The sequence below is a fragment of the Orbilia oligospora genome, assembly GCF_000225545.1.
Source record: "Orbilia oligospora ATCC 24927 unplaced genomic scaffold scaffold00006, whole genome shotgun sequence".
NCBI classification, from domain to species: domain Eukaryota; kingdom Fungi; phylum Ascomycota; class Orbiliomycetes; order Orbiliales; family Orbiliaceae; genus Orbilia; species Orbilia oligospora.
In genome coordinates this window covers 347,183-369,350 of record NW_011645563.1, presented here as the reverse complement: position 1 = coordinate 369,350, position 22,168 = coordinate 347,183, and the positions used below count along the sequence as shown (strand labels likewise).

General features: G+C 46.2%; 9 protein-coding genes across 9 annotated transcripts; 5 read left to right on the top strand and 4 right to left on the bottom strand.

Moving 5' to 3' along the window:
• Positions 1-1,094: 1,094 nt before the first annotated feature.
• On the bottom strand, positions 1,095-2,601 carry AOL_s00006g126 (uncharacterized protein; the record flags this gene model as incomplete). The annotated part of the gene is made up of 5 exons (XM_011119435.1): positions 1,095-1,205; positions 1,276-1,515; positions 1,591-1,988; positions 2,054-2,268; positions 2,555-2,601. 5 exons carry the CDS (start codon positions 2,599-2,601, stop codon positions 1,095-1,097), a joined length of 1,011 nt encoding a protein of 336 aa, XP_011117737.1.
• A 191-nt stretch (positions 2,602-2,792) lies between these two features.
• Positions 2,793-2,951, top strand: AOL_s00006g125 (uncharacterized protein; the record flags this gene model as incomplete). The annotated part of the gene is made up of 1 exon (XM_011119434.1): positions 2,793-2,951. One exon carries the CDS (start codon positions 2,793-2,795, stop codon positions 2,949-2,951), a length of 159 nt encoding a protein of 52 aa, XP_011117736.1.
• A 2,568-nt stretch (positions 2,952-5,519) lies between these two features.
• On the top strand, positions 5,520-7,314 carry AOL_s00006g124 (uncharacterized protein; the record flags this gene model as incomplete). The annotated part of the gene is made up of 3 exons (XM_011119433.1): positions 5,520-5,615; positions 5,677-5,895; positions 5,959-7,314. 3 exons carry the CDS (start codon positions 5,520-5,522, stop codon positions 7,312-7,314), a joined length of 1,671 nt encoding a protein of 556 aa, XP_011117735.1.
• Positions 7,315-7,798: 484 nt separating this feature from the next.
• AOL_s00006g123 (uncharacterized protein) lies at positions 7,799-9,412 on the bottom strand (the record flags this gene model as incomplete). The annotated part of the gene is made up of 7 exons (XM_011119432.1): positions 7,799-7,832; positions 7,904-8,039; positions 8,102-8,933; positions 8,997-9,029; positions 9,097-9,129; positions 9,197-9,235; positions 9,338-9,412. 7 exons carry the CDS (start codon positions 9,410-9,412, stop codon positions 7,799-7,801), a joined length of 1,182 nt encoding a protein of 393 aa, XP_011117734.1.
• An 867-nt stretch (positions 9,413-10,279) lies between these two features.
• AOL_s00006g122 (uncharacterized protein) lies at positions 10,280-11,171 on the top strand (the record flags this gene model as incomplete). The annotated part of the gene is made up of 2 exons (XM_011119431.1): positions 10,280-10,399; positions 10,476-11,171. 2 exons carry the CDS (start codon positions 10,280-10,282, stop codon positions 11,169-11,171), a joined length of 816 nt encoding a protein of 271 aa, XP_011117733.1.
• Positions 11,172-11,699: 528 nt separating this feature from the next.
• AOL_s00006g121 (uncharacterized protein) lies at positions 11,700-12,151 on the bottom strand (the record flags this gene model as incomplete). Its single annotated transcript, XM_011119430.1, has 3 exons — positions 11,700-11,754; positions 11,871-11,947; positions 12,062-12,151. The coding sequence occupies 3 exons, from the start codon at positions 12,149-12,151 to the stop codon at positions 11,700-11,702; spliced, it is 222 nt and encodes a 73-aa protein (XP_011117732.1).
• An 841-nt stretch (positions 12,152-12,992) lies between these two features.
• On the top strand, positions 12,993-17,595 carry AOL_s00006g120 (uncharacterized protein; the record flags this gene model as incomplete). The annotated part of the gene is made up of 4 exons (XM_011119429.1): positions 12,993-13,311; positions 13,398-15,897; positions 15,958-16,406; positions 16,466-17,595. 4 exons carry the CDS (start codon positions 12,993-12,995, stop codon positions 17,593-17,595), a joined length of 4,398 nt encoding a protein of 1,465 aa, XP_011117731.1.
• A 1,139-nt stretch (positions 17,596-18,734) lies between these two features.
• On the top strand, positions 18,735-19,169 carry AOL_s00006g119 (uncharacterized protein; the record flags this gene model as incomplete). Its single annotated transcript, XM_011119428.1, has 1 exon — positions 18,735-19,169. One exon carries the CDS (start codon positions 18,735-18,737, stop codon positions 19,167-19,169), a length of 435 nt encoding a protein of 144 aa, XP_011117730.1.
• Positions 19,170-20,555: 1,386 nt separating this feature from the next.
• On the bottom strand, positions 20,556-22,096 carry AOL_s00006g118 (uncharacterized protein; the record flags this gene model as incomplete). Its single annotated transcript, XM_011119427.1, has 2 exons — positions 20,556-22,003; positions 22,063-22,096. 2 exons carry the CDS (start codon positions 22,094-22,096, stop codon positions 20,556-20,558), a joined length of 1,482 nt encoding a protein of 493 aa, XP_011117729.1.
• Between the last annotated feature and the right edge of the window lie 72 nt (positions 22,097-22,168).

Here is a 22,168-nt window from a genome sequence, read left to right as displayed (position 1 = left end):
TGCAGTGGTGTTCAGGATCAAGGAAGTGAGTGCCCAACTCCTAGTTTCGAAAATACGTGAAGTTCGGGAATATGGTACCGCGGTTGCGTGCCACAGCATGCTAACACGCAGCAATTAAGGAACCAATGATCCCAACATATTCAAAGCCCCGACTTTCTGTTACATCGGAATTCGGAAACACAGCAGCTTCCCTGGCTGTGTAACGTAGCATGAAGCTTGCAGAGTAAGAGGCGTCTGTAGCTAAGTAGCTTGGAGGCAACATATAAACCAAAAACTGAGTAGCTATCAGGCACCATTAGAGGCTTTGAATTACTGGTACTTTTTCATTGCATCGTTTGCTTGCAATTGAGCACTTGAATAAACCGATTTCTAAACCTAACCATATGCATAGTTTCATAAATTCATTACAACGAGCCTTCTACATAAGTACTTACCTAATCTTACCGCGAGGATGACCTAGCTCAAGCTGCTCGACTCAAGGCTGATTAGCCTTGAAACTAAGCTGCGCAGACCGATCGAGGACTTGCAACACGCTGAATCTGAAAATTCCAACAAATTCTCCTCATGAGCTTAGTTAGGGTGTGCATAATCGAAATTCTTAGGAAGTAGTAGTAGTGTTTACATGTATATACTAGGAAGTCTAGAAGCATAGACAAGCTTGGGAGGATATTTGATTATTCAGTTGGTTCTAAGCCCATTAGGCGGTGTGACGCCTATTAGTAGTCAATCGTATACGCTTATCTGACAAACATCATATGTGCATTATTGTGAAATCTAAGGCCATAGAGAAGCACATCCATGTCAGAACTTACGGCTTAGGTATGTGTGCTAACGGTACGTTTGGCAGATATGAATTCATGTCCTATCCACATTGCATTATGAACCCTAACCTGGATCTCCGCTATCTATAGATCAAGAGCAAGCTCACAAGATGTCTATGCAGAGCTAGAAAGATAAAACACACCATGATAAAGAATAATAAAACTTGTACGATGTATAATAGAGTGTATGAATATGTCGAAAGAACCTGCTTCAAGACTTACTTATTCAATCAAAAAGGGATAGAAATCACAAAAAAGATTCAGGTCAAGATCTCAATCCCAATCAGTGACGTTAGCCTGTTCTGGAACTGGCGACTTCAGTTGACCCTGAGTAAGGGCCATCTTGGCGTTCTCGATGTTCCAGACCTCCATTTTGGTTTGAGTCTATGTAAAGATACGGGTTAGCAACCACAGCGCCCACTCAAGCTCAAAATTTGTCAAGGATCAAACAAACCTCAACAGTGAAGGTTCCCATGTGTGGAATGAGCATGACACTTGGGTTATCAAGAAGTCCTGGGTGGATAGTTGGCTCCTCCTCAAAGACATCCAATCCGACACTGCGAACCTTTCCGCTATTAAGTGCTGTAACCAAGGCGGCTTCATCTATGACGGCTCCACGAGCAGTATTGACAATGACTACTCCGTCCTTCATCTTCGCAAATTCGGCCGTCGATATTATGTGACGGGTGTGTGCCTAAAAAGAAGGGAAATTAGCCCCTTGACTAGCCTTTCACACTACCTCCCAACCAACAATCAAGGCTTTACTAACATTCAAAGGAAGATTCATACTGATGACATCCGAAGTAGCCAGCAACTCATCAAACGAAACATATTTGGCACCTTGCTCTTGGTCAGGGTCTAATTGTTTACGATTGTAGTACTGAATCTTCATGTCAAAGGCCTCAGCACGCCTCTTCAATGTCTGCCCAATACCCCCCATCCCAATGATCCCGAGGACCTTGTCTTGTGGATCATTGCCCAAAGTCGCAGCCCCTCGCCACTCTCGCGCTCGCAGGGCTGTCATTCCTATGTTGAAGTTTCGGAGCGCACCGAGGATGAGAAACATATTGACGTCGGCAGTACTATCGTCGACGGCGGTGGGGACATTTGAAACACGGATCTTGCGATCTGTGAGCGGTTGGATATCTAGCTGATCATACCCAGCGCCTGTTTTCACATATCATAGACGTAAGAATCATGTCTTTTCAAGAAGGTTGACAGCAAAGGCTAACCATTATGACAAATGAATTTCAGGCTTTGAGGCAGCGCCTGAACAAGTTCAGCATCTATTCTCCCGGTTATGGAGACACTGGTGAATGTTCTAAAGGCGACAACGACGCCATCAAGCCCACCGGATTTGCATTCCTCAATGAATTCCTCTCGGTTCGTCGACTTTGGAGTGACAAGCTCAGCGTACTCGGAAAGGGCGGCGTATGGCTCGAAGGCACTATTTTTTATGCGAGAAAGCACAATATCGGTTAGCTGATAAGAATAGGAAAGGGAGAGCTCCCAGCGAGCGGTTTCGGCTATGGTATCGATTGCGATACGAGGAGGGGCGGAACCGCGAATAACGACAAGCAGAGAAAAGAAGAAAAAACAAAAAATTACAAAAAAGAGCTGGGGAAAATAATCAATTGAAGGATATGAGACCCGTGGATATGGATCCCTGGTTCCATCTTCTCGGAATGGCAATCGGGTTCGCTGATCGTAGAGGGAAAGGTTGCACTGCTTACTGCTCGATTTCGCCCAATAACAGCAACTTTGGTTTCTGTGTTGCCATGATGGTGTTCGTGACGAGGTTACGAATGGAGAATTTTAGGATTCGAAGCGGACGACTTTAAAGATTTATTGATCGGATGGCGGCCGAAAAATGAGACTGAATGGATTGTCGAGATCGTTTGAAGGTTTGGTAGGAAGAGAGAAAGAGGAGGAAAGAAAGAAGGTTTGGATTGAATCGTGTGGGTTTTGTGGATGGTGGTACAACAGCAGCAGCAGCAGCAGCAGCAGCAACGGGAGCAGGCAGCTGGAAAGAGATCGAAGTTTGCGAAGTTGGAAGAAGAAGCAATCGAGGAAGACGGAACGGGGGAACGGGAAGAGCTTATAAGAGAAAGATTGCAATTGATTGATTGATTGATTGATCGATTGATACAAAGGCAAATACTTAATTCCCTAGTAATAGGTACTAAGGTACTTCAGGCGACTCATGTAATTGATTTCCGTTTCCTGTCTCGAACAGTTGGGATGTTTGGATTTAGTTAAGACCCGGATATCTACAGCGCAGGGAAGAAAAGAAAAAAAGAACAGAACAGAAATACACAGTCAGAAAACTGATGAAATCTTTCGGTTCCTGGCAGCCGGGTATTTACATAGCCAGACCCAGAGGCTCTGGAAGCTTAACCCTCTGGCGAACAGGTACATGTCTGGTAGGTTAGACCGTCAACTAGTCAGTGTGGAGCCGTTCCTTGTTCCAAAGAAGAGCTGTTTCCGAGATGCAATATATAAATCAGATCTTACTTAGCCAAACTCCGGCCATTCGAGCCTGAGCATTGTCATCAAACTGAATCTGATTCGAGACCGGCCGGGTAAGCACTCTACAGACCCCGGGGCCTTCGATACGCTGATATACCTCCACGACTCGGTTGAACTTTAGCTTGACGAGCGAGCCTCAGGACTCCAAAGAAATGTCAGGTCATGCCAATCCGGAGCATATTTCTCCACCTAAGTTCCGATTTACGGAGACTAGGTACCCATCAACGTACTTGGTAAGTAAGTCCTCGAATAAGTAGTGGTGACTTGGCCAAACATTGCCGCCATATCTCCGCCAGCCTGCAAGCTTAAACGAAAAGCTGGAGAAATCTGGAGCTATTGCTGGAGAAAGACTTAATGTATGAGCTCGCTTCTGAGCTAAAGCCCAACATGGCCAGGAACCGAGCCAGTGGCGGATACAGCTACAGTTGCAGCGCAGGGAGGGTGCGGGCTGGACACGGAATAATGCCATCCTTTGCTTTTTTGCGTATAGCGAGGATGAGGGTGGCCAATGGCCGTTGGGACGATTTGGATTGAGTATTTGAATTCATCCGGTGGGTGGTCCTGTCCCGGCCGAGGGAATAGTAACGGCACTGCAGATGCATCAGAATCTGCAGGGTGAATTGTCGGGTATAGCATATTCCAACGGTATATCTTTCGATATCAGCTCTTTCTTTCGATTGCAGTTGATGCTTGCTCCAACTGAGGATAATATCGAATTTGGATGTGTATATATCAGAGGGCCGAACGGTATCTGATATCACTGGATTTGGCGAGGCCCAGTTCCTGAATCACCTTGCATGAAGTCTGGGATGCATCAGGAGTAAACCGATCCGATACACCGGATGTAGTCTCACAATCTCGTCGCCTTTTCTCATCTCAAAACGGGTACTTATGTACGGCACATGTATGTACACACCCTTCAGGCCTGGTCCAGTGCTTGTGGGATGTTGGATTGAATCTGCTGCAAGATGACGCCTGGATGCGGCAATCTAGCCGACCTGTAGGTCATTGAGGAACCATCCCTGCTCGATTCGATAAAAAAAAAGCGAAGAAGAATTCTTATCCTCAAAAGGGACCGCTTGTTGTTTTCCTTCATCGGCGAGAAACCGCATCGAAGGACGCTAGAAAGCTCGGCACGTGGACACTTTTCAGAGCAGAGGAGAGCTCATTGCTTCAATTCCTGGCCCTGTTTCCTGTCATGTAATGACCATGTAATAGCCGTGTATCTGTTGGTTAGCTTCGTTCCAGTCTGCCATCTGCAAGGCATGGGGGTGATGGAGGGTACCTAAGTTGCATTGGTGGGAGGAGAGTCCCACCAGGCAAAGGCCCAAGAAATTTTTGATTTTTTTCCCGCTTACAAAAGTAAAATAAAATTCTTTTCCACCACCTCTTAATTCTCTTCCCTCCTCCACCACCGGAAGAAAAAAAAGATACTTCTTTCAAGAAACATCATGAACACGGTTCACTCCCCACACTCCACTCCCCTTTCAGCGACTCAATTGGCTTCACGGCGTCGACAATGTGGACGTCACTGTCGTTATATTAACTGTCTACCGTCGCTTCTGTCGTGCACACTTGAATTGCCACCAACTGGCAGCTTAGCCGCTGTTGGTTGAGATTCCGAGCCAGCCGGACTAAAACATTTCAAACTATCGATTAGAAGACAAACTTCCTTTTTTTCTCTTTTCCTTCTCTTCGTCTCAGATTCTTATCATCGTTCATCTCTTCACTGTAGATGAACCTTTGACCCCCACAGACCAGCCAGTCAGTACAGTTTGCTTGGATCGCCAGGCACCATCTAACTCCAACGAACACCTGCCCAAACTGGGTCTGTCAACATCACCGATCTAGCCTCCGACCCAATTAAACGATCCACATCGTCTGGTTAGTATGTAAATTTCCCATTATATTCCCTCAAAAAGCTTCTTTATCATTCCCGTAACAGCTCTGGTTACGACTGGCTTTCATGATGATACCCATATCTTTAGATGTTAGACTTCCGAGAAAAAATTCTGCGGACAAAAATATTATGCATGGCTTGCTGATCTCTAGCCTTTTAAATTTTACTTTCTTTTTGTATTCGTCATCGTTTTAACTTGGTGGTATCGGAGCTAACTATGATGCTGTCAAAGACTATTTCTCTAGCCTTCATAGAAACAATCCGTCACAATGTGTGGAATTCTCGGAGTTTTGCTCGCCGATATGAACGGCTCTGCAGCCTATGAGTTGCATGAGGCTTTGTATCTGCTTCAGCATCGTGGACAGGTATGCTTGATGTGTACTATCTTAATATTCATTTGTGTGCTGCGAGCTAACTTAAATTTAGGATGCATGTGGTATCGCTACATGTGCCCACGGTGGTCGTATCTTTCAATGTAAAGGAAATGGGATGGCATCCCGTGTCTTCCAGGACGGAAGTCGAATCCCTGAGCTCCCAGGCTTCATGGGACTAGGACATCTGAGGTATCCTACCGCTGGCAGTAGTGCCAACTCGGAGGCTCAGCCGTTCTACGTCAATAGCCCCTACGGAATTTGCTTTGCACACGTAAGTCGATTAATTGAATTTATTTTCCAGTTGAAGCAACAGCTACTAACGAGGAATACACAGAATGGAAATCTTATCAATGCTGCCGAGCTACGAAAGTACTTGGACGAGGAGGTCCACAGGCACATCAACACGGACTCCGATAGTGAGGTCATGCTTAACATTTTTGCCAGTGCCTTACAAGATACTGGCAAATTTCGTGTGAATGAAGAGGATATCTTCACTTCTCTCAAGGCGATCTACTCCCGCTGCAAGGGTGCATTCGCTTGCACTGCCATGTTGGCAGGCTTTGGCATCGTCGGCTTCCGAGACCAATATGGCATTCGCCCTCTGGTTCTAGGCGAGAAGCAAAACCCCAACGGTGGCTTTGACTATATGCTCGCTAGCGAGAGCGTCGCGCTCGATATTCTCGGCTACGGAAACGTCCGAGACGTTCAGCCCGGTGAAGCCGTATTCATCAAGAAGGGAGCGAAACCTGTCTTTCGACAGGTTTGCCCTCAAGCCGCCTTCACACCGGATATCTTCGAGTTTGTATACTTCGCTAGACCAGACTCAGTCATTGATAATATCTCGGTACAAACGGCCAGAATAAAGATGGGAGAGATGCTGGCGGAGACTGTGACCAGCATTTTGGGCGAGCAGGTAGTCAAGGAGATTGATGCTGTCATCCCAATCCCTGAGACATCGAACACTTCGGCCTCAGCCTTGGCGGATCAGCTAAACCTCCCGTATGTCCAAGGGTTCGTGAAGAATCGATATGTTTTCCGGACATTCATCATGCCCGGCCAATCTTCTCGAACATCAGCCGTCCGCCGAAAGCTCCATGCCATGTCAACGGAGTTCCAAGGCCGAAACGTCCTTCTAGTTGATGACAGCATCGTCCGTGGCACCACCAGTCGCGAAATTATTCGCATGGCTCGCGAGGCCGGTGCAAACAAGGTTTATCTTGCTAGTTGTGCCCCGCCAATTCGCAACGCCCACATCTACGGTATTGATCTTGCCGATAGGAAAGAGTTGGTGGCGTACAACAGATCTAAGTCACAAGTTGCCCAAGAAATTGGCGCAGACGAGGTGATCTATCAGACTCTCCCCAACTTGATTAAAGCCTGTGCATCGGTCAATCCTTCGATCAAGAACTTTGAGGTTGGTGTCTTTAACGGGGAGTACGTTACAGGTTGCGATCCGGCATACTTTAAGCACCTTGAAGATCTCAGAGGCGAGAAGAGTAAAGCCAAGAGAAAAGAAGCGGCGATGCAAGCTGTCAATGCGGGTGTCGCTACGAAAGATGATGTTGGACTTGTACTTGAAACAGGACAGACGGCAAACGGACACCCGGTAGTTAATGGCTCAGCGGTCAAGATGCAGCAGCCTAGTCCTAATGATGTTAGTTTGCACAATATTTATGAGAATGGACGGTAGTAACGTCTCATCTCCTAGAGTTTTGTGCTATGACTGTTCAAAAAAAAAAAAAAAAAGGAGGATTACTCGGCTATCTTTGATCACGCTTTGGGAGGCGGTGTTGTTACCCTTGTTCTTCCTTTGGCTTTTTGTGTGGATATACCGATTTTTACATTGTATCTTCTCTCACGGGGGCGTTCGAGATATTCTGTCCATAACTGGAGTGGAGAGGTTGCCAAAAGCTTTTTGTTATGATAAAAGGTCGTCGATGAGTGTTCGTTTAGATCTAGCTACAGCAATGCGACATATATTACATATTATCACAAATTCATTTTCTAAGTCTTAGACTCAGCATGCGCTGGTCTCACAGGCTCTTATGCGGACGAACTAGAATTAGTTATGGGTACTGATAATTCTTCTATTAAGTGCTTGATATGAGGCTAGTACAGTACACAAGGTAAAAAGTGGAAACTTTTAAGACATTCTACAGAAGTTAGTCAGTCTCCTAGTTCTTCGCAGCACCGGCCTTGAAATGAAGACTATAAGGAATTGTTAGCATCAAGGTGTTCGATCATGAGGCTGGGACTTCGAAAAGAAAAGGGAAACATACATATCACCGTCCTCAACGACGTAGTCCTTGCCCTTGGTTTGGACCTTTCCTTTAGCCTTGACGTCGGCTTCATTGCCCAAATCGACCAAATCGGCATATTTGAACATGACGGCTTGGATGAAAGTCTTTTCGAAGTCTGTATCAATTGTTAGATGGCTGAATCTATGGGCGTATTAAGAAATCACGGGAAAGACTTACCAGTGTGGATAACACCGGCTGCCTGGGGGGCTTTAGTGCCATTTCTGATAGTCCATTGTCTAACCTCGTCTTCACCGCATGTGAAGAAGCTTCCCAAGTTCAATTCCTTCCTCATGTTGATAACCAACTTGCCGAGTGCACTCTTACCACCCGCCTTCTCTTCCTCGGCCTTTGCCTCGGCCTCTTCCATTTTTGACAACCTCTCTTCGAATGAAACGGAGAGTGGGATAATCATGTCACCAGGAGAATTTTCTTGCACCCACTTGAAGACCTTGGGGAGATGCTTATTCTTCTGTCGGATGTAATCCTTCTCACTCAGGTTGACAACGTAGATAACTGGCTTGGCGGTCAAGAGGAGTAAACTGTTGATAACCTCAACGTCCTTATTACCCCATTCTCCCTTTCTCACATCCTTTCCGGCCTGCAAACAAGCGAGTACTCTCTCAACGATAGCCTGCTCTTCTTTCAACTTCTTCATCTCGAGCGATTGTCCACCGCGCTTGGTCTGCTTGACAAGATTATCAAGGGCCTTTTCGGTGAATTCGGTATCCTTGATTCTCAGCTCGTCGGCAATAATTTCCAAATCACGGATCGGATCGACGTCACCCTCGACGTGGATGATGTCTGCGTCATCGAAACAACGGACGACTTGGAAGATGGCGTCGACGGCACGGATGTGGGATAAGAAGGCATTTCCGAGACCGGCACCGGTAGAGGCACCCTTCGTCAGACCAGCGATGTCGTAGATTGTTAAATGGGCTGGAACTCGGGATTTGGGTTTGTAATGTTCGCAGAGCCAGTCGTAGCGTGGATCTGGAACGATAACACGGGACTAGAGGATTGTTTAGTGTGAAAATGTTTAGGAAGGGTTAAGGAGGGTGTTTATATAGCATACTTCTTCGGGGTCAATAGTGGCATATGGGTAATTCTGGCCGAGTTTGTCAATTTAAAGTGCACTTGGGTGGTATTATGGGGAGGGTAGTGTGTGAAAATACCGCAGGATTTCCCAATGGGCACTTTGTGATCGCCTAGAATACTATACTTTAGTTTTTTTTTATTCGGCACAATAAGATACTAATGACAAAGAATAAATACCTGGAAGAGAGTCGATTTGCCAACGTTTGCAAGTCCGACCTATGGATGCCGTAGATGTGAGCTTTAGTTAGAACCCCCACCTGGTCACAATCGTACTGATATAAAGACTAAAGCAGATGGAGGTTTTTTTTTTTTACTAACAATACCACTCTTCAGATTATTACCAGGTCTCCCCAGCAAAATCTTTTCTTCCTTAGCAGCCTTCTTTGGTGGCATGTTTTTGTTCTTCTTTGCCTTCGCGAGTGATTGAGGGGTCGAGGTGAATGTGCGGAGAGTGGATGGGGAAAGTTGTTGGAAATTTGATCTGAGATGGAGATGAAGATGATGTGGGGTGTTTGTAGTGTTCTTGGAGGGGAATTGACCGCCAAAGCGCACTAGCAGCCTGCTGCCGCAGCTGACGAGGGAGATCTGAAGGGGCGGTATGGTGGTGGTGGTAGAAAGGTAGAGGAGGGCGGGGTTATATAATATTATACATAAAAAGGATATAGAATCGTAGTCTCGTAGGAGAACTCGAGAGAAAATTTTGAGGTTGATTCCGGCGGCACTTGGCAGCCCCGCCCCGAGACATACAGTATTCGGGGACAACACCGGGACAACACCGGGACAACACCGGGCCCATCCCCCGTTGGTGATTCTTGGCAGGGACATTCTCACCCCAGAATACACAGAGCAGAGTACCTACTATCCTCCTTATCCGTCTCCGTCCATCGACCGTCTCCATCGCCATTCCACTGACTTCGCCCTCCAACCTCCCCTCAAACCAGCTCACGTCAACACACATCACCACTCCGTATCACACCTCGCCCATTACAAAATAGAGTCCCGTTTGTGATATTAAACAATAACGTCATCAATTCAATCTCGAAGAGCTTCACTCCCAACCTCTCTATTCACCGTCCTCATTGGGATCGCTATAACACCTTCCAACAACCTCCCTTCGCCATCACAACCACATCATCAATACTCATAGGACTACACGCCACATAACGCTTTCAACCCCATCGTCGCTATTTAATTTTGTATCGCATCGCATTGCATCGCTTATTCTTCTTCCTCAACGCTTCCGCTCTCCCTCCATCCAACATGGCGTCCGACCAGGATGCTCGTCGAAATTCCGAGGCTGGCGCTATGCTGATAGATCCCCGTCGCAACTCGGACACCCCCTCAACAGCAGTCACAATCAATGTCTATGACCTGTTACCGGTATATTCCCCTTTTTTTGTTATCATATTATTGTAAGGATCAAGTTTGTCTAACATTTGTGTTTTTGTCTGTCTAGCCTGGGAAGCTCTCGACGGTATTCTGGCACCTCGGAGTCGGCCTGTTACACACTGGGGTCGCGATTGGTGATCGCGAATACGCTTTCGGTGGCCACGACAGACGAGGGGTCACCGGTGTCTACTACCTCAAACCAAAGCAAGAACCACCAGGCGCCACCTTTCGAACAAGCATTGTCCACGGACACGTATCGTACACCCCGGACCAAATACACGAAATTCTTGTCGAAGTTTCACAAGAGTTTCTTGGGACGTCTTACAATGTTCTTACTCGAAACTGCAACCACTTCACATCCTTCCTTTGCGAAAAGCTTACTGGAAAACCTGCGCCCAAATGGATCAACCGTGCTGCGAGTATTGGTGTCGCCTTGCCTTGTGTCGTCCCACAGGCGTGGGTTCGCCCACCAGAGTGCGAGGAGGAAGATCAATTGAACCCAGAGGATTTTGACGATGAGAGCGAATGGGAGCATGATATGGATGATAGGTTCGGGCTGAGCGACAGCGAGGCAGAAGGCGACACAAAGAATTCTCGCCCAAAGGCATCGCATGGACTCCCACCAACAAGCAGCAACGGCGAAACGGTAATAACCAAGGAAACCGGGAGGATAGAGGATATGAGAGCCGCAATCCAGAGGGATGAAAGTGGAAGGCTGCTGCCCAAGAGCGAACGAGCAATACTTGATCAGACGGTTGATTAGGAATACAAATGTCTCAAGTTGCTAATATGCTGCTGCTGCTGCGGGGAAGATCTTGACATGTACATGAGGGATGTCTAGCTTCCTCCATACTCTTGAGAGAAATGAAACAATCAAGACGATACTCGAGAGTGGAATCGGTGGGTGGGTGCGTTGGTGCTGAATATTACTGAAGCGATTAGCATCTGGGTCCTTTTCTTTAGATACCCTGATACGGGAATTGCATTTTTCTTCTTCTTTTTTCCCTCCCATAATAGCCTGCTTTTTTCTTTTCCTTTCTTCTGTGAATAGCGGGTGTTCAGGGGCTATGATATGGTACAGGCGAACTTCTTTTCACGGATACAATTTTCACTTTTTTTTTTAACATTGTTTTAATGGAGGTTATTTCGGTATAGACAATTGTATTGTTAGCGAATGGCATTTGTTCGATTCTAACTAGCACTAGCTAGTTGTCACCCATGCATGCATGCATTATCGTTCTATCTAATGCAATGTGATCAATGCAAATAGTATACAATTGCGATGAATCTTCTAACCGAAGTTGATATGGGTGCAGTTTCCCTCGTCGTCAACATGGACGTTCATTCTAGAAGTCAACAAGATTGTATCATCAGCATTATTACCAGATACATTATAAAATTTATAGATCTACCAATTTGTGGGACAGGCTATAGGAGGTGGGAAAGTTAAATTATAAATTACCTGCTGGGCCGGAAGTCCTTTGTGACCATACTTCCAGGTGGGATGACACGATGGGCCTGTGGGCCTTGCGGGAGGTCCTGCGAGCAGAAATGCTTTTTTCCCCCCGAGATCAATGTTAATATTAAAACCACCCGTTACTTCTGCTATAGATACGGTACTAAAGGTAATTAAGGAATTGGAATTGAAAATACCTCAGGGTGGTCCGAGGGCGAGTCAACGATCTTCTTGCCGATGAGCTTGTCCTTCCACTGCTGCTGAACGTGTGCTGAAGGTGGGTCCATGGCTGCCGGTCGGTAGTTCGTAGCCGATTGGTGATAATTGTAAGATCTATTTGAGCTAAAGCTGCGGGTATAATAGAAGACAGGATATAGCTGGTGGATGGTAATGTTCCTTCGGAGAAGTCTGTTCAAGTTCGAGTTCGAGGAGCTTTGATATTCGTATTTATAGAATCCGGGGCAATGACGTATGCATAGATTCGGTATGGGCATGACATAGACGACGAGAACTAGAGCCAATGAGTGAATGATATTCGATCCTCCCGGACTCTTTAAATTTACCGAGGCCCTGGATGCTAGTTAAGTAATCAAGAGGTAGTTCTATCGAAGAAGAAGAAGGAAGAACTAACTAAAACCAGAAACACCATCATGCGCCCCGGTTTCAGTTGTTGAAAGCTATCGTCATTCGACCTACACACCGACCAGTACTAGCTACTAACATATCTGGCGCATGACGGTATCGCCATCCTACAATTTACCCTCACTACTCCGACCAACTTCCTCACTCAAGTAGTCCTCCGGTCTTGGTCCCGGTTATTAGTATTTTAATTCCCGAATGCTGCTGCCTCATCAAATTTGCTATTAGCGAAACGCCGTCTCTCAAGCTAAGTGACGAACTAACTGCATTGTAGGTACTTACCCCGGTCCACTCGATTCGGTTCAGGCACTTTCTCTCTATCCTTCTCTCTCAACTACACCCACCTGACTACTTCACCACTTCACCACTTACCTACTTACTTACTTACCCTTCTTCAAAAGATAGCTACAGACTTCAGAAGTTAATAAGGGGCATTAAGTATCCATCTACCACTCTCTCAATCGCTTGTTCGCCAGGAAATCCTTATGAATGCCGTTGAATCCATTCCTCCGTGCCTTCTTCCGGAGCACAATACCCTCCCACTGCTCCCCGATCACGGACTACATCCTCCTGGTCCCCACAACTGAAGTCCTCCTTCACTCGCGCGATCGGGAATCAAACCAACACTACACCGACCTCGTCCTCTCCGACGAGTTCCTCGGCAGCCATGTCATCCGTGCGCCTAGAGATGAAATCAACGGCGCCGTCATTGCTGCTGCCAGAGAGAACCGTGGCAAGGCACGACAGTATAGTACTAGTAACGGACGGACGGTTATTATCAAAGATACATGGATCTATACTAATAAAGGTATTCTTATATACTATTACCAGACCTTTCCTCTATCTCTAGGATATCGTAGGTGTATTAGAATAGAAGCTAATTGTGATCAACAGGCTTTAGAACCCTAAATCAAGCGCAGCTCCAAAATGACATCCTCTTCTGGCCAAACTCCATGGAATCTCAACCATGGCTCATATACTACATCACCAGGTCACTAATAGGCACTCCAGAGCATATCCCTTTAACGATAAAACCCAAGCTCGATTCTCCAGCCCCAGAGCCCTCAGCTACACTCATTCAAAAGAAAAAAGTAGTCAAAAACTTCGAGGAGCTACTAACAACCTTCCCAATGATCGCAAGACAACTCCAACCAGGTCTCAAATCGCTCTTCCAGGAACTCGAGATGTCGATACCAGAGCTTGGGAATGCTGGATCGAGCAGTACCGGTGCATCATCATCCGTCTCTACCCCTCGTTTGTCGACTGCAACTACTGTCACAGCCTCAAATTCTACAAACCCCAAGTCGCCTGCCTCACCGGCCCCTCCTAAACATATCTACTGGGATATTCAAGCTTCAATCGACGAGGCCACCATGCGCACAACAGTTGAAACCGCCATCATGGCCGCTGTCGAACTCTTTCAACGGGTTGACCAATCCCAACTCCAACTCCTCGCAGGAACAACGGACCTAACAGGTACAAGCATCGAACACCTCATCGAGCGCTATATATGCGAGCAGCTTCACGACTCGTACATCTTCCCGCGCCTGTTAGCTCTAAAAAGGGACGAAAACGAGATTCTAGACCAAAAGATCAAAGAGATGGAGTACATCGACATTGCACAAGTAGGAATTCAAGTCCCCGACCACGACACACGGCGAAACCTGGCAAGTAGGGTCGTACGTGGGGTTGAGAAGTTCGAGAGGATGGCGGAAGCTAGGTCACCTATGGAAATGCTGGATATTCTATTAGAAACGGCGCAGGCGCTGACGCAATCTGAGGAGGAAGCAAGGAGGTTGAAGGAACAGCTCAAGTCCCCTAAATTTAGCGATGGAGGGATCTCCGAGAAGCCGTCTGATGACGAATCTACAAATCCGGTGCTTACTATGAACGCGGATATGCTAGTTTCGTTACTTTTAATTGTGGTAATTAGAGCTCGGGTCAAAGGGTTACAAAGTTGTCTGTGTTATATGAGGGGTTTCGTATTTGTGGATGATATTGAGGCTGGAGAAAGGGGATATGTACTGAGTACGCTTGAGGGTGTATTGTTCCATATTACTATGGATAGTGAGCATATGGGAAAGGCGAGCAAGAGGAATTGGAGACTGTGGGATCGGATTCGGAAAGGAAATGTGGGTGGGATCAGGGATTTGTTAGAGAAGAAAGAAGACATAGCGGAGCTCGATAGTGCCGCTCTTAGTCCAGTAGGGGATCTGCCGGATGTCCGATTTGTGGGATTTGATGACGAACAGAGGATGAATTGTGGGAAGAGAGTCGGGCGAAGGAAGAAATCAGATGAGAAAAAGAGGATGAATGGGGGGTTGAAAGTTGTGGAGTCGGAGATTAATGGTGTGTCTTTGAGCCCGAATATGGATGCTCCAGATGCCAACCTTCTACCAGAGATATTTGCGAAGATCGAGAGTCCGAGAGATAAGCTCCCTGAGCTGATACCAGAGTTGGAGATGCCAGAAAGCGAAGGAGATGATGGGGAGCAAAGGGGCCTAAAGGTCGATGAGAAGGAAATGGAGGGCAGTGGGAGTGGTTCCGAGTGCACTAACGGGCACCCTATTCCCGCAGAAGTTGTAGCCACCGTGGAAGAGACGCTGCATGAAAGCGAAGTTCATCTACGCAAAAAGCCTGATGATGAAGATTTAGTGTTGGAATCGGCAGAACCTGATACCCTAGAACCAATAGCGGATGAGGAGAAACCGGCAGATGAAGACGATGTTGAAGCCGAAACTCTTGAGGCGGAGATTGACACGGAGATGGAATTGGAACTAGATGGTGAGGCACAGACTATAACTGATGGGATTTCAGTCAATTCTACCGAAGCTACTGAGTCGACGATAGCACCCTCAACCAATGATGATATGAACGGTGAGGACGCTCAAAAGTTAAAGGGGGTTATCAAAACCAAGTTCAACCCAGAGGTTATCTTCGAAGGGATCCCCACCCGGCCTCACCGCAAATTAACCCGCTCGACATCTGTTCGAAGTGATATGTCACGCCATAGCTGGGCGTCGTCGTCTTTTCAGTCTCTCGAACACCTTTCACACTCCGCCATCTCGCTTACAGAGGATCTCATGTCCGTTGAAGTTCTCTCAAGAACACAGAGTTTGAAAGGAGAATCTATCGTCATGATGGCCGTTAATAATCAGCAACAAGATGTTCTTGAGTATCTGATCGACGAGTCAACCTATTTCCCGCTTGTCTGGCTCTTGCAAGATAGAACTCACGATGGGACGACGTTACTGTCTGCTGCTATTCAGGGAGAAAACTATGACATAGTGAGAGTGATCATGGAAGAGGTAATGAAAGCGCAGGATGATGAGATACTAGAGTATATGAAGGCAGTCGACGAAAATGGCCGGACGGCTGGCCACTATGCTTTCAGGTGCGTATATTCATATCAGCCGTCTAAAAAAGGAACTACACAAAAACTAACTTGACATAGTCAGCCAACATTCCTCCGTCACTTTGGTAGACTAATCCAGTGGACCATGAAGGACAAAAATGGCCAAACGCCACTCTTTGCGCTCTGTCGGTCGTATGACCACCCGAGCTACAAAGACATGGTAATTTTGGGTATTAGGTCCGCTGAAACAGCCCAGTCAGACGGCCAGCGACTACACCTCGACGACCACGTCGACAAAAAAGGGAATACTCTTTTGCACATTATTCATGATCAGCACATTCTCAAGATGCTCCTTAGAAGGGACGCAGATGTCAATTCGGTCAACGAGAAAAATCTGAGCCCGTTGATGCTTGCTAGCAAGTACGGCAGGGTGGATACTGTTCGGACATTGTTCAGTGATAGACGAGTTGATATATATGCCAGAGAGTCTAGAGGCCTGACCGCAGTCGAATTGGCAAAGGATGATGATGTCAGGAACAAATTTGATGGTAATGCTTTCACCCATCTGTTTCTCTAATTTCCCGGTTACTAATAGTTTCTCCCACAGATATGGTGATGTTCTCGTATCCTCCACAAGCCGATCGCAGAATCACCGCCGTGGTTCGTGGCATCTTTGTAGAAGATGCAACGGTACGGCTTGTCCTGAAAAGCGGCATGCCATCCTCGGATATGAAATATACCATAACAACCTGCCGGCGGTTACTCTCAGACTTCGAATTTCTTGCATATTGGCTTTCTTACGAACATCCCGCTTCGTGGCTGCCGGCTCTACATGTGAATCGCAGCCCCTTCCAGATCCCCTCAAAACCGTCCCGTGCAGTGCTTCGAGATATACAAACACAGTTAGACAGTTTCCTTCGAACACTACTATCCCATAGCACTTTTTCGACCCACGAGTTGCTATGGGAATTCTTTTTGATGCCAGATATGCAACCTGAGGGCATGATGGAGCGATCGAAGCGTAAGTCAGAGATTCGCGGCGAGAAGGTCCAAGAAGACTTCGAGCCCTTACAGAATACAAAGGACGTGGAAATATTCATGGCACACGCAAGGGATACCGTGAGAGCGATCAATGTGCACACCAAGATCGTACTCCGCCGAACGAACCAGTTCCTTCAGAATGCAAAGGACTTGGGAGACGCATTAACGGAAGCTAGGAAGCAATTGAACGCTTGTGAATTCATGGAAGGTAGTCAGCAGGTCCGCGGGCTATGGAAGTATACTATCGCAATCTCCCCGAACGATTCAAACCCCATCGCACATTTTCTGGACGACTTTAGAAGTATCAACTCGAGTCTACAGGGGATGATGACGGCTCTTGAACGGCCGAGGAAGATTGTAGGAGAGATCAATATGCTGCAGAGAGAGGTTGAAAAACACATGATCTCGCTTAGAAGGTCGGATCGGTGGCCCTTGGGATTGATGGATGAAACGCGGGCGAAGATTCATCAAGGTGCAGCGGATAATATTCGGCAGACTAAATCAAGACAAGAGGCTTTAAGTCGAGAGTTACGATACAGCCAAAGCGTAGCGGCAGTCGAATTAGCAAGTTTCCATGAGATGCATGGGAAGTTTGCGAGGGAGGCGGTGAAAAGACTGGCGAGGAATCAAGTGCTTGTAGAAAAGGAGCGTTTGGAAGGGCTGAAGAGAGCCTTGAGGGTAGTGAAAAATGCCTAAAAGGGATATTCGAAGTCTCTATAGTTGTTGTATTTTGAGGATTAGAGGTTAGGCGTTTTGAGGAAGCATACGCTCGTATGCAGGATGAGAAAGAGATGGGCATTATATGGCGTTCATATTATTTTTTCATGGCGTTTTCCTTTCCTCTTCCTTTTCATTTTCATTCTCATCTTTTTCATTTACATCTACATTTTGATCCCAGTCTTATTGTTTCTTACGGATCACGGTACGTATTAATACTGAAGTTAACTAAAGCTAATATCTTCACTTCTTCTTGTCATCTTCACTTCTTTCCCTTTACAAGGAAACCCGGTACCGTGTAAATATCTAATAAATGTTTCAAATGTGCATTTTCCCACTCTAGGCCATTAAGTTAGCTTATCCCAAAAATAACTTTCGTCCGAACACGAGACTAAGCTTTTCGCTATCTAGAATTTTATTATTTAGATTTCGCTTGCGCCGGAAAGTATAAATCTATAGATCTACCGGACTTGATATTTTAGATTAGCGATCAGTTAGTTCGCTTCGAAAGGCTACCGCAACTGGATATCTAATGTTCTAGATTCACATGGCCGCACGGAGACTCGGAGTTCTTTTTTTAAAAAAGGCTTTAACATTTCCAATATAGGGTTTAGACTCTAAGAACCTGAAGTTTAAGTCCAATTCTATCGAAAAGGTTGACGAGCTTTTAATTTTTTGATTTTTTTTTTTTGAGTCATTCATGCATTGTATTATTAGCTAGAGGAGGATCCATATCCCATGACCTGGATTGCAGGCAGGCGATTGTATGGTGGGGGTCTAGACGCAGAATCGGATATCCAGACGTATGTACTTAGGTATAACTAACGTAGTTTTCAAGCTGAATGGGATACGATACTTTTATTTATGATAATTAGAATCGATTACAAACGACTTTAAATACTCAAGTAATTATATTGTGGAAGACAGATCTAAGCCCGGTCTGACCACCTTACATTCGAATCCAACGTCCATAAGATCCAAAAGATTTATAGACCCGACCCTTTCCATCCCATCGACATCAAAAGGAATATCACAAAAGTATCCAAGAACTCCCCTAAAGAAAGTAAGAAATAATACAAAAAAGATATATAAAAAGAAAAAGAAAAAGAAAAGAAAGGATGGGCTACACGCACTACTGGCGCGGCCTAATCTCCTCAAAAAACTCCCACCTCCTCCTAAAGGACATAACCCACCTCCTCACCACCACCACCACCACCATCAAAATCCGCGGTCCCCTGGGAACCGGTCAACCCCTCATAACCCCACAGTCAATCTCCCTAAACGGTGAAGCCGAAGACCAAGATTCTCACGAATCCCTCAGAATCCCCATCAACAAAGCCATCCCGTTCCAGTTTTGTAAAACCGCAAGGAAACCTTACGATGATGTCGTCTGTGCTGTATTGTTGAGATGTTTGTATTATAACCCTTACCCGGCGTTTGAGGTTAGCAGTGATGGTAGTTGGGAGGAGTGGACGGCTGGCAGGGAGTTGTATCGCAAGGCGTTTGAGGCGGAGGCTACGATGCCGGAGACGATGACGCCGTCGTGGAATTGAAGGGTTTAGATGAGTGTATACATCATTCATTATACTATAGTATACCTACATACCTTATATCTAAGTACTTATATATATATACCACGCCTCCCTTTGTGACGTCCGAGGAATGAGACCATGTATATAACTTATACCTTTTATATATTTTATTAGATTCTCTTTCAGATTCGATATTACAGATAGACCAAGGATATCAGATGAAAATGCCACCTTCAATTACTATCTAGCTCTTTAGCACGGGAACCAATAAATAAATAAATAAACTTAAAACAAAATAACCACATCCATTTCGAAATTCACTGATCTTCTAATAATAAAGATATAAAAAAAAGATAGGACGCAAGAGAACATTTAACACACGAAAGGTTAGAAGAGAAGTAAAAAAAAAAAAAAACAAGGTTTTGAAAAAGAGAACACCGTGAACGAGTTAATTTAGACATAAACAACAGAAAGAGAAGGATAGAGGTGGGAGGCAAGTGACGAGAGGGGGGCGGGGAGACTAAACAATAAAAACTAGAGCTTAACGTATATATGTATTTCCTAAACGGTGAAAGTAGGGGTGGATGGGTGGGAGGGAGGGGTTGTCAAAATATGTACAGCGAAGATAAAGGGTTCGAAGAAGGTGGGGGGAGGGTCATATATTCCCTCCCGCATCCACTGTCTTTTTGGACCGTCAGCCCCTTGCTATCCTAGGAAGAAGACAGCAGAGTCAAAAGCTAGTAGAAATAGAAGACTAAACAATTTTTGGCGTATGTGCGAGGGCAGCAAAACAGAGAAACGAGGATATCGATATTGGCAGAATCCCTCCTGGAATCCATTTCCCGGGAGGAATCATAACAAAAAAAGAGAAGTTATGCTATGGAACAGAATAGGTGGTTGAAACCAAGCACAGTAAACAAGAACAAAGGCAGAAACATCAAAAACAACCCATCTCCTCTATAAGTCGCACGAAGGAAGAGAAAGCACTCGCATAAAAGAATTCAAAGGAGCTACCGGAAACTCGTAAATTCGTTCCTCGGGAAGCGTAGGAAAATGATGAATATGACATGAGAAGAGAAAAGAGTTTATAATTGGAGGGTAACAATAGTAAGGAAATTTTGAAGGAATTGAAAAAATCAAACCTGAACCCCGATTTTATGAATGGCTGAACCACTGTAACCACGTAGAGAAAGAGAATGAAAATCGAGGATAAAGAAAAAGAAAAAGGGAGTCTAATTGGAGAGCAATCTGGTATATTGCCAAATCAAGCATCCTTATTCGCCATTCCATGCAAATATGCCATGAGCAATCTTTATTTAGTGAAGGAGAGGAGAGGAGAGGGTTGGTCCCCTCTCCTCATGATACGGGAGAAAAAGAAATAATGTTCAAGGAAATACGTGGAAAGGTTTAAAGGAGTTTATGCTGGCTGGCCTCTTGCCTTTGGAATAATGCAAGTGCCCGAGAACAGATTCGTCTGAAGACGCAGGTTATTTCACCAGATGGAGTACGGGCCATGCCTTCAATGAAGCTCTTTGCATCATCTAGATTGACACCCCTCCTGCGTCTCTCCTCTGGATCGGGATAGGTGTCTTCGCGAGAATCCTTGAAGGCGGCCTGGAGATGACGAATCGTCGCAATCGAGTATATGATTTCCCTGTTATCAAGTCCACTCTCCAAGTACGGGTGGCAAGCTTTCAAGATGTCCCGAGCAGCAGGAGAACCGGGGTCCGAGAGTCTCAAAAACATTTTGATAGCTCCCCAGAACTTTGTTGAGCGAACGTCAGGCGATTCTTCCTCCGGATTGAAGTCAGCCAAAGACATGTTAGTTGAGTCATCGTCATCTTCCAGACGCTTGTTCATCACTAGAGTCTCGATGATTCTGACCCTGTCGAGGGTCTCCGAGATGTTCTCGGCCCTGGAAGACTGCGGTCCGATAAGAGGCCCGTCGCTCTTTCTACCGAGTCCATAGAGAAGATCCATGACAGTATACAAGATAAGAGCTGCCTTCCCTGGTGGAAGGTGATCGAGGCTGGTTTCGGCGCTGGCAGGAGCCTCTCCGGAGTTCAGCCTGTCAAAGACGGTTCCAAGGAAATTAACCAGATCAAGATTAAGCGACATGATGGAAATGCACTCATCCGAGAACCAACCGGTCTCAAATAGCTGGTCGAGAGCTGGGGCATATTTATTGCTATAGAGTGCTTTGACGCCCTCGTTTCCGGGAAGATAAGCATTCTCGCTTGGAGGTGGAGTCGGCGGAGGTGGAGCAGAACCAGCAATCAAATCGTCAATCTTGATTCGCTTAGCAGGGTTCCCAGTGGAAAGGTCGTCTCGAAAGTTCGGGTAACCAGATGCACCAGGGGTAGACGACCTCGGAATCGGGGTACCAGAAGTCCGTGGAGTGTCAGAAACCGACCCAGGGAATGGACTACCACGATCATATGTTCGTTTCAAGTCCCGAAATCCGTTCGAGTCGGAGTGTAAGGTCAGCCTCTCTCCGAGCATCGGACTGAGATTCGGTGGAGGGAGCGTCGCGCTCTCCAGAGCCGGATCGATTGCAGAGTAAGGGTCGAACTCGTATTGGGAGCGTGGGGAGCTTCCGTTTGTGGAGAGGGCATGGCTGCTAGTCATATAAGGCATCGGAGCCGAAGTTGGCATGTGATGATGTGACATTGGTGGCATCGGCGGCATCTGCATAGGCATGGTCATTGACATCTGGTGGCCATGATGAGGCATTGGTAAAGCAGGGCCTGGAGAAACCCCATAGTTGGCTGGAGCTAGACTGGGAGGGGTATTTACAGGAGCCGGTTGAATTGGAGGAGGGCCTTGAGGAGCTTGTTTGAAGATTGGATCGTAGCCTAGGCATTCCCGCTTTGATTTGGCGCAGTTCTTGCATGTTGGATGAGCCTCGTCACACTGGTGGTAGTGGCGGGGACGTTCTTGTTAGCCATTGTTACGCGACAACGGGGTGTGAGGGAAGGAAAAAAAAAAAAAATATCGCAACAGCGACAACTCGAACTTTA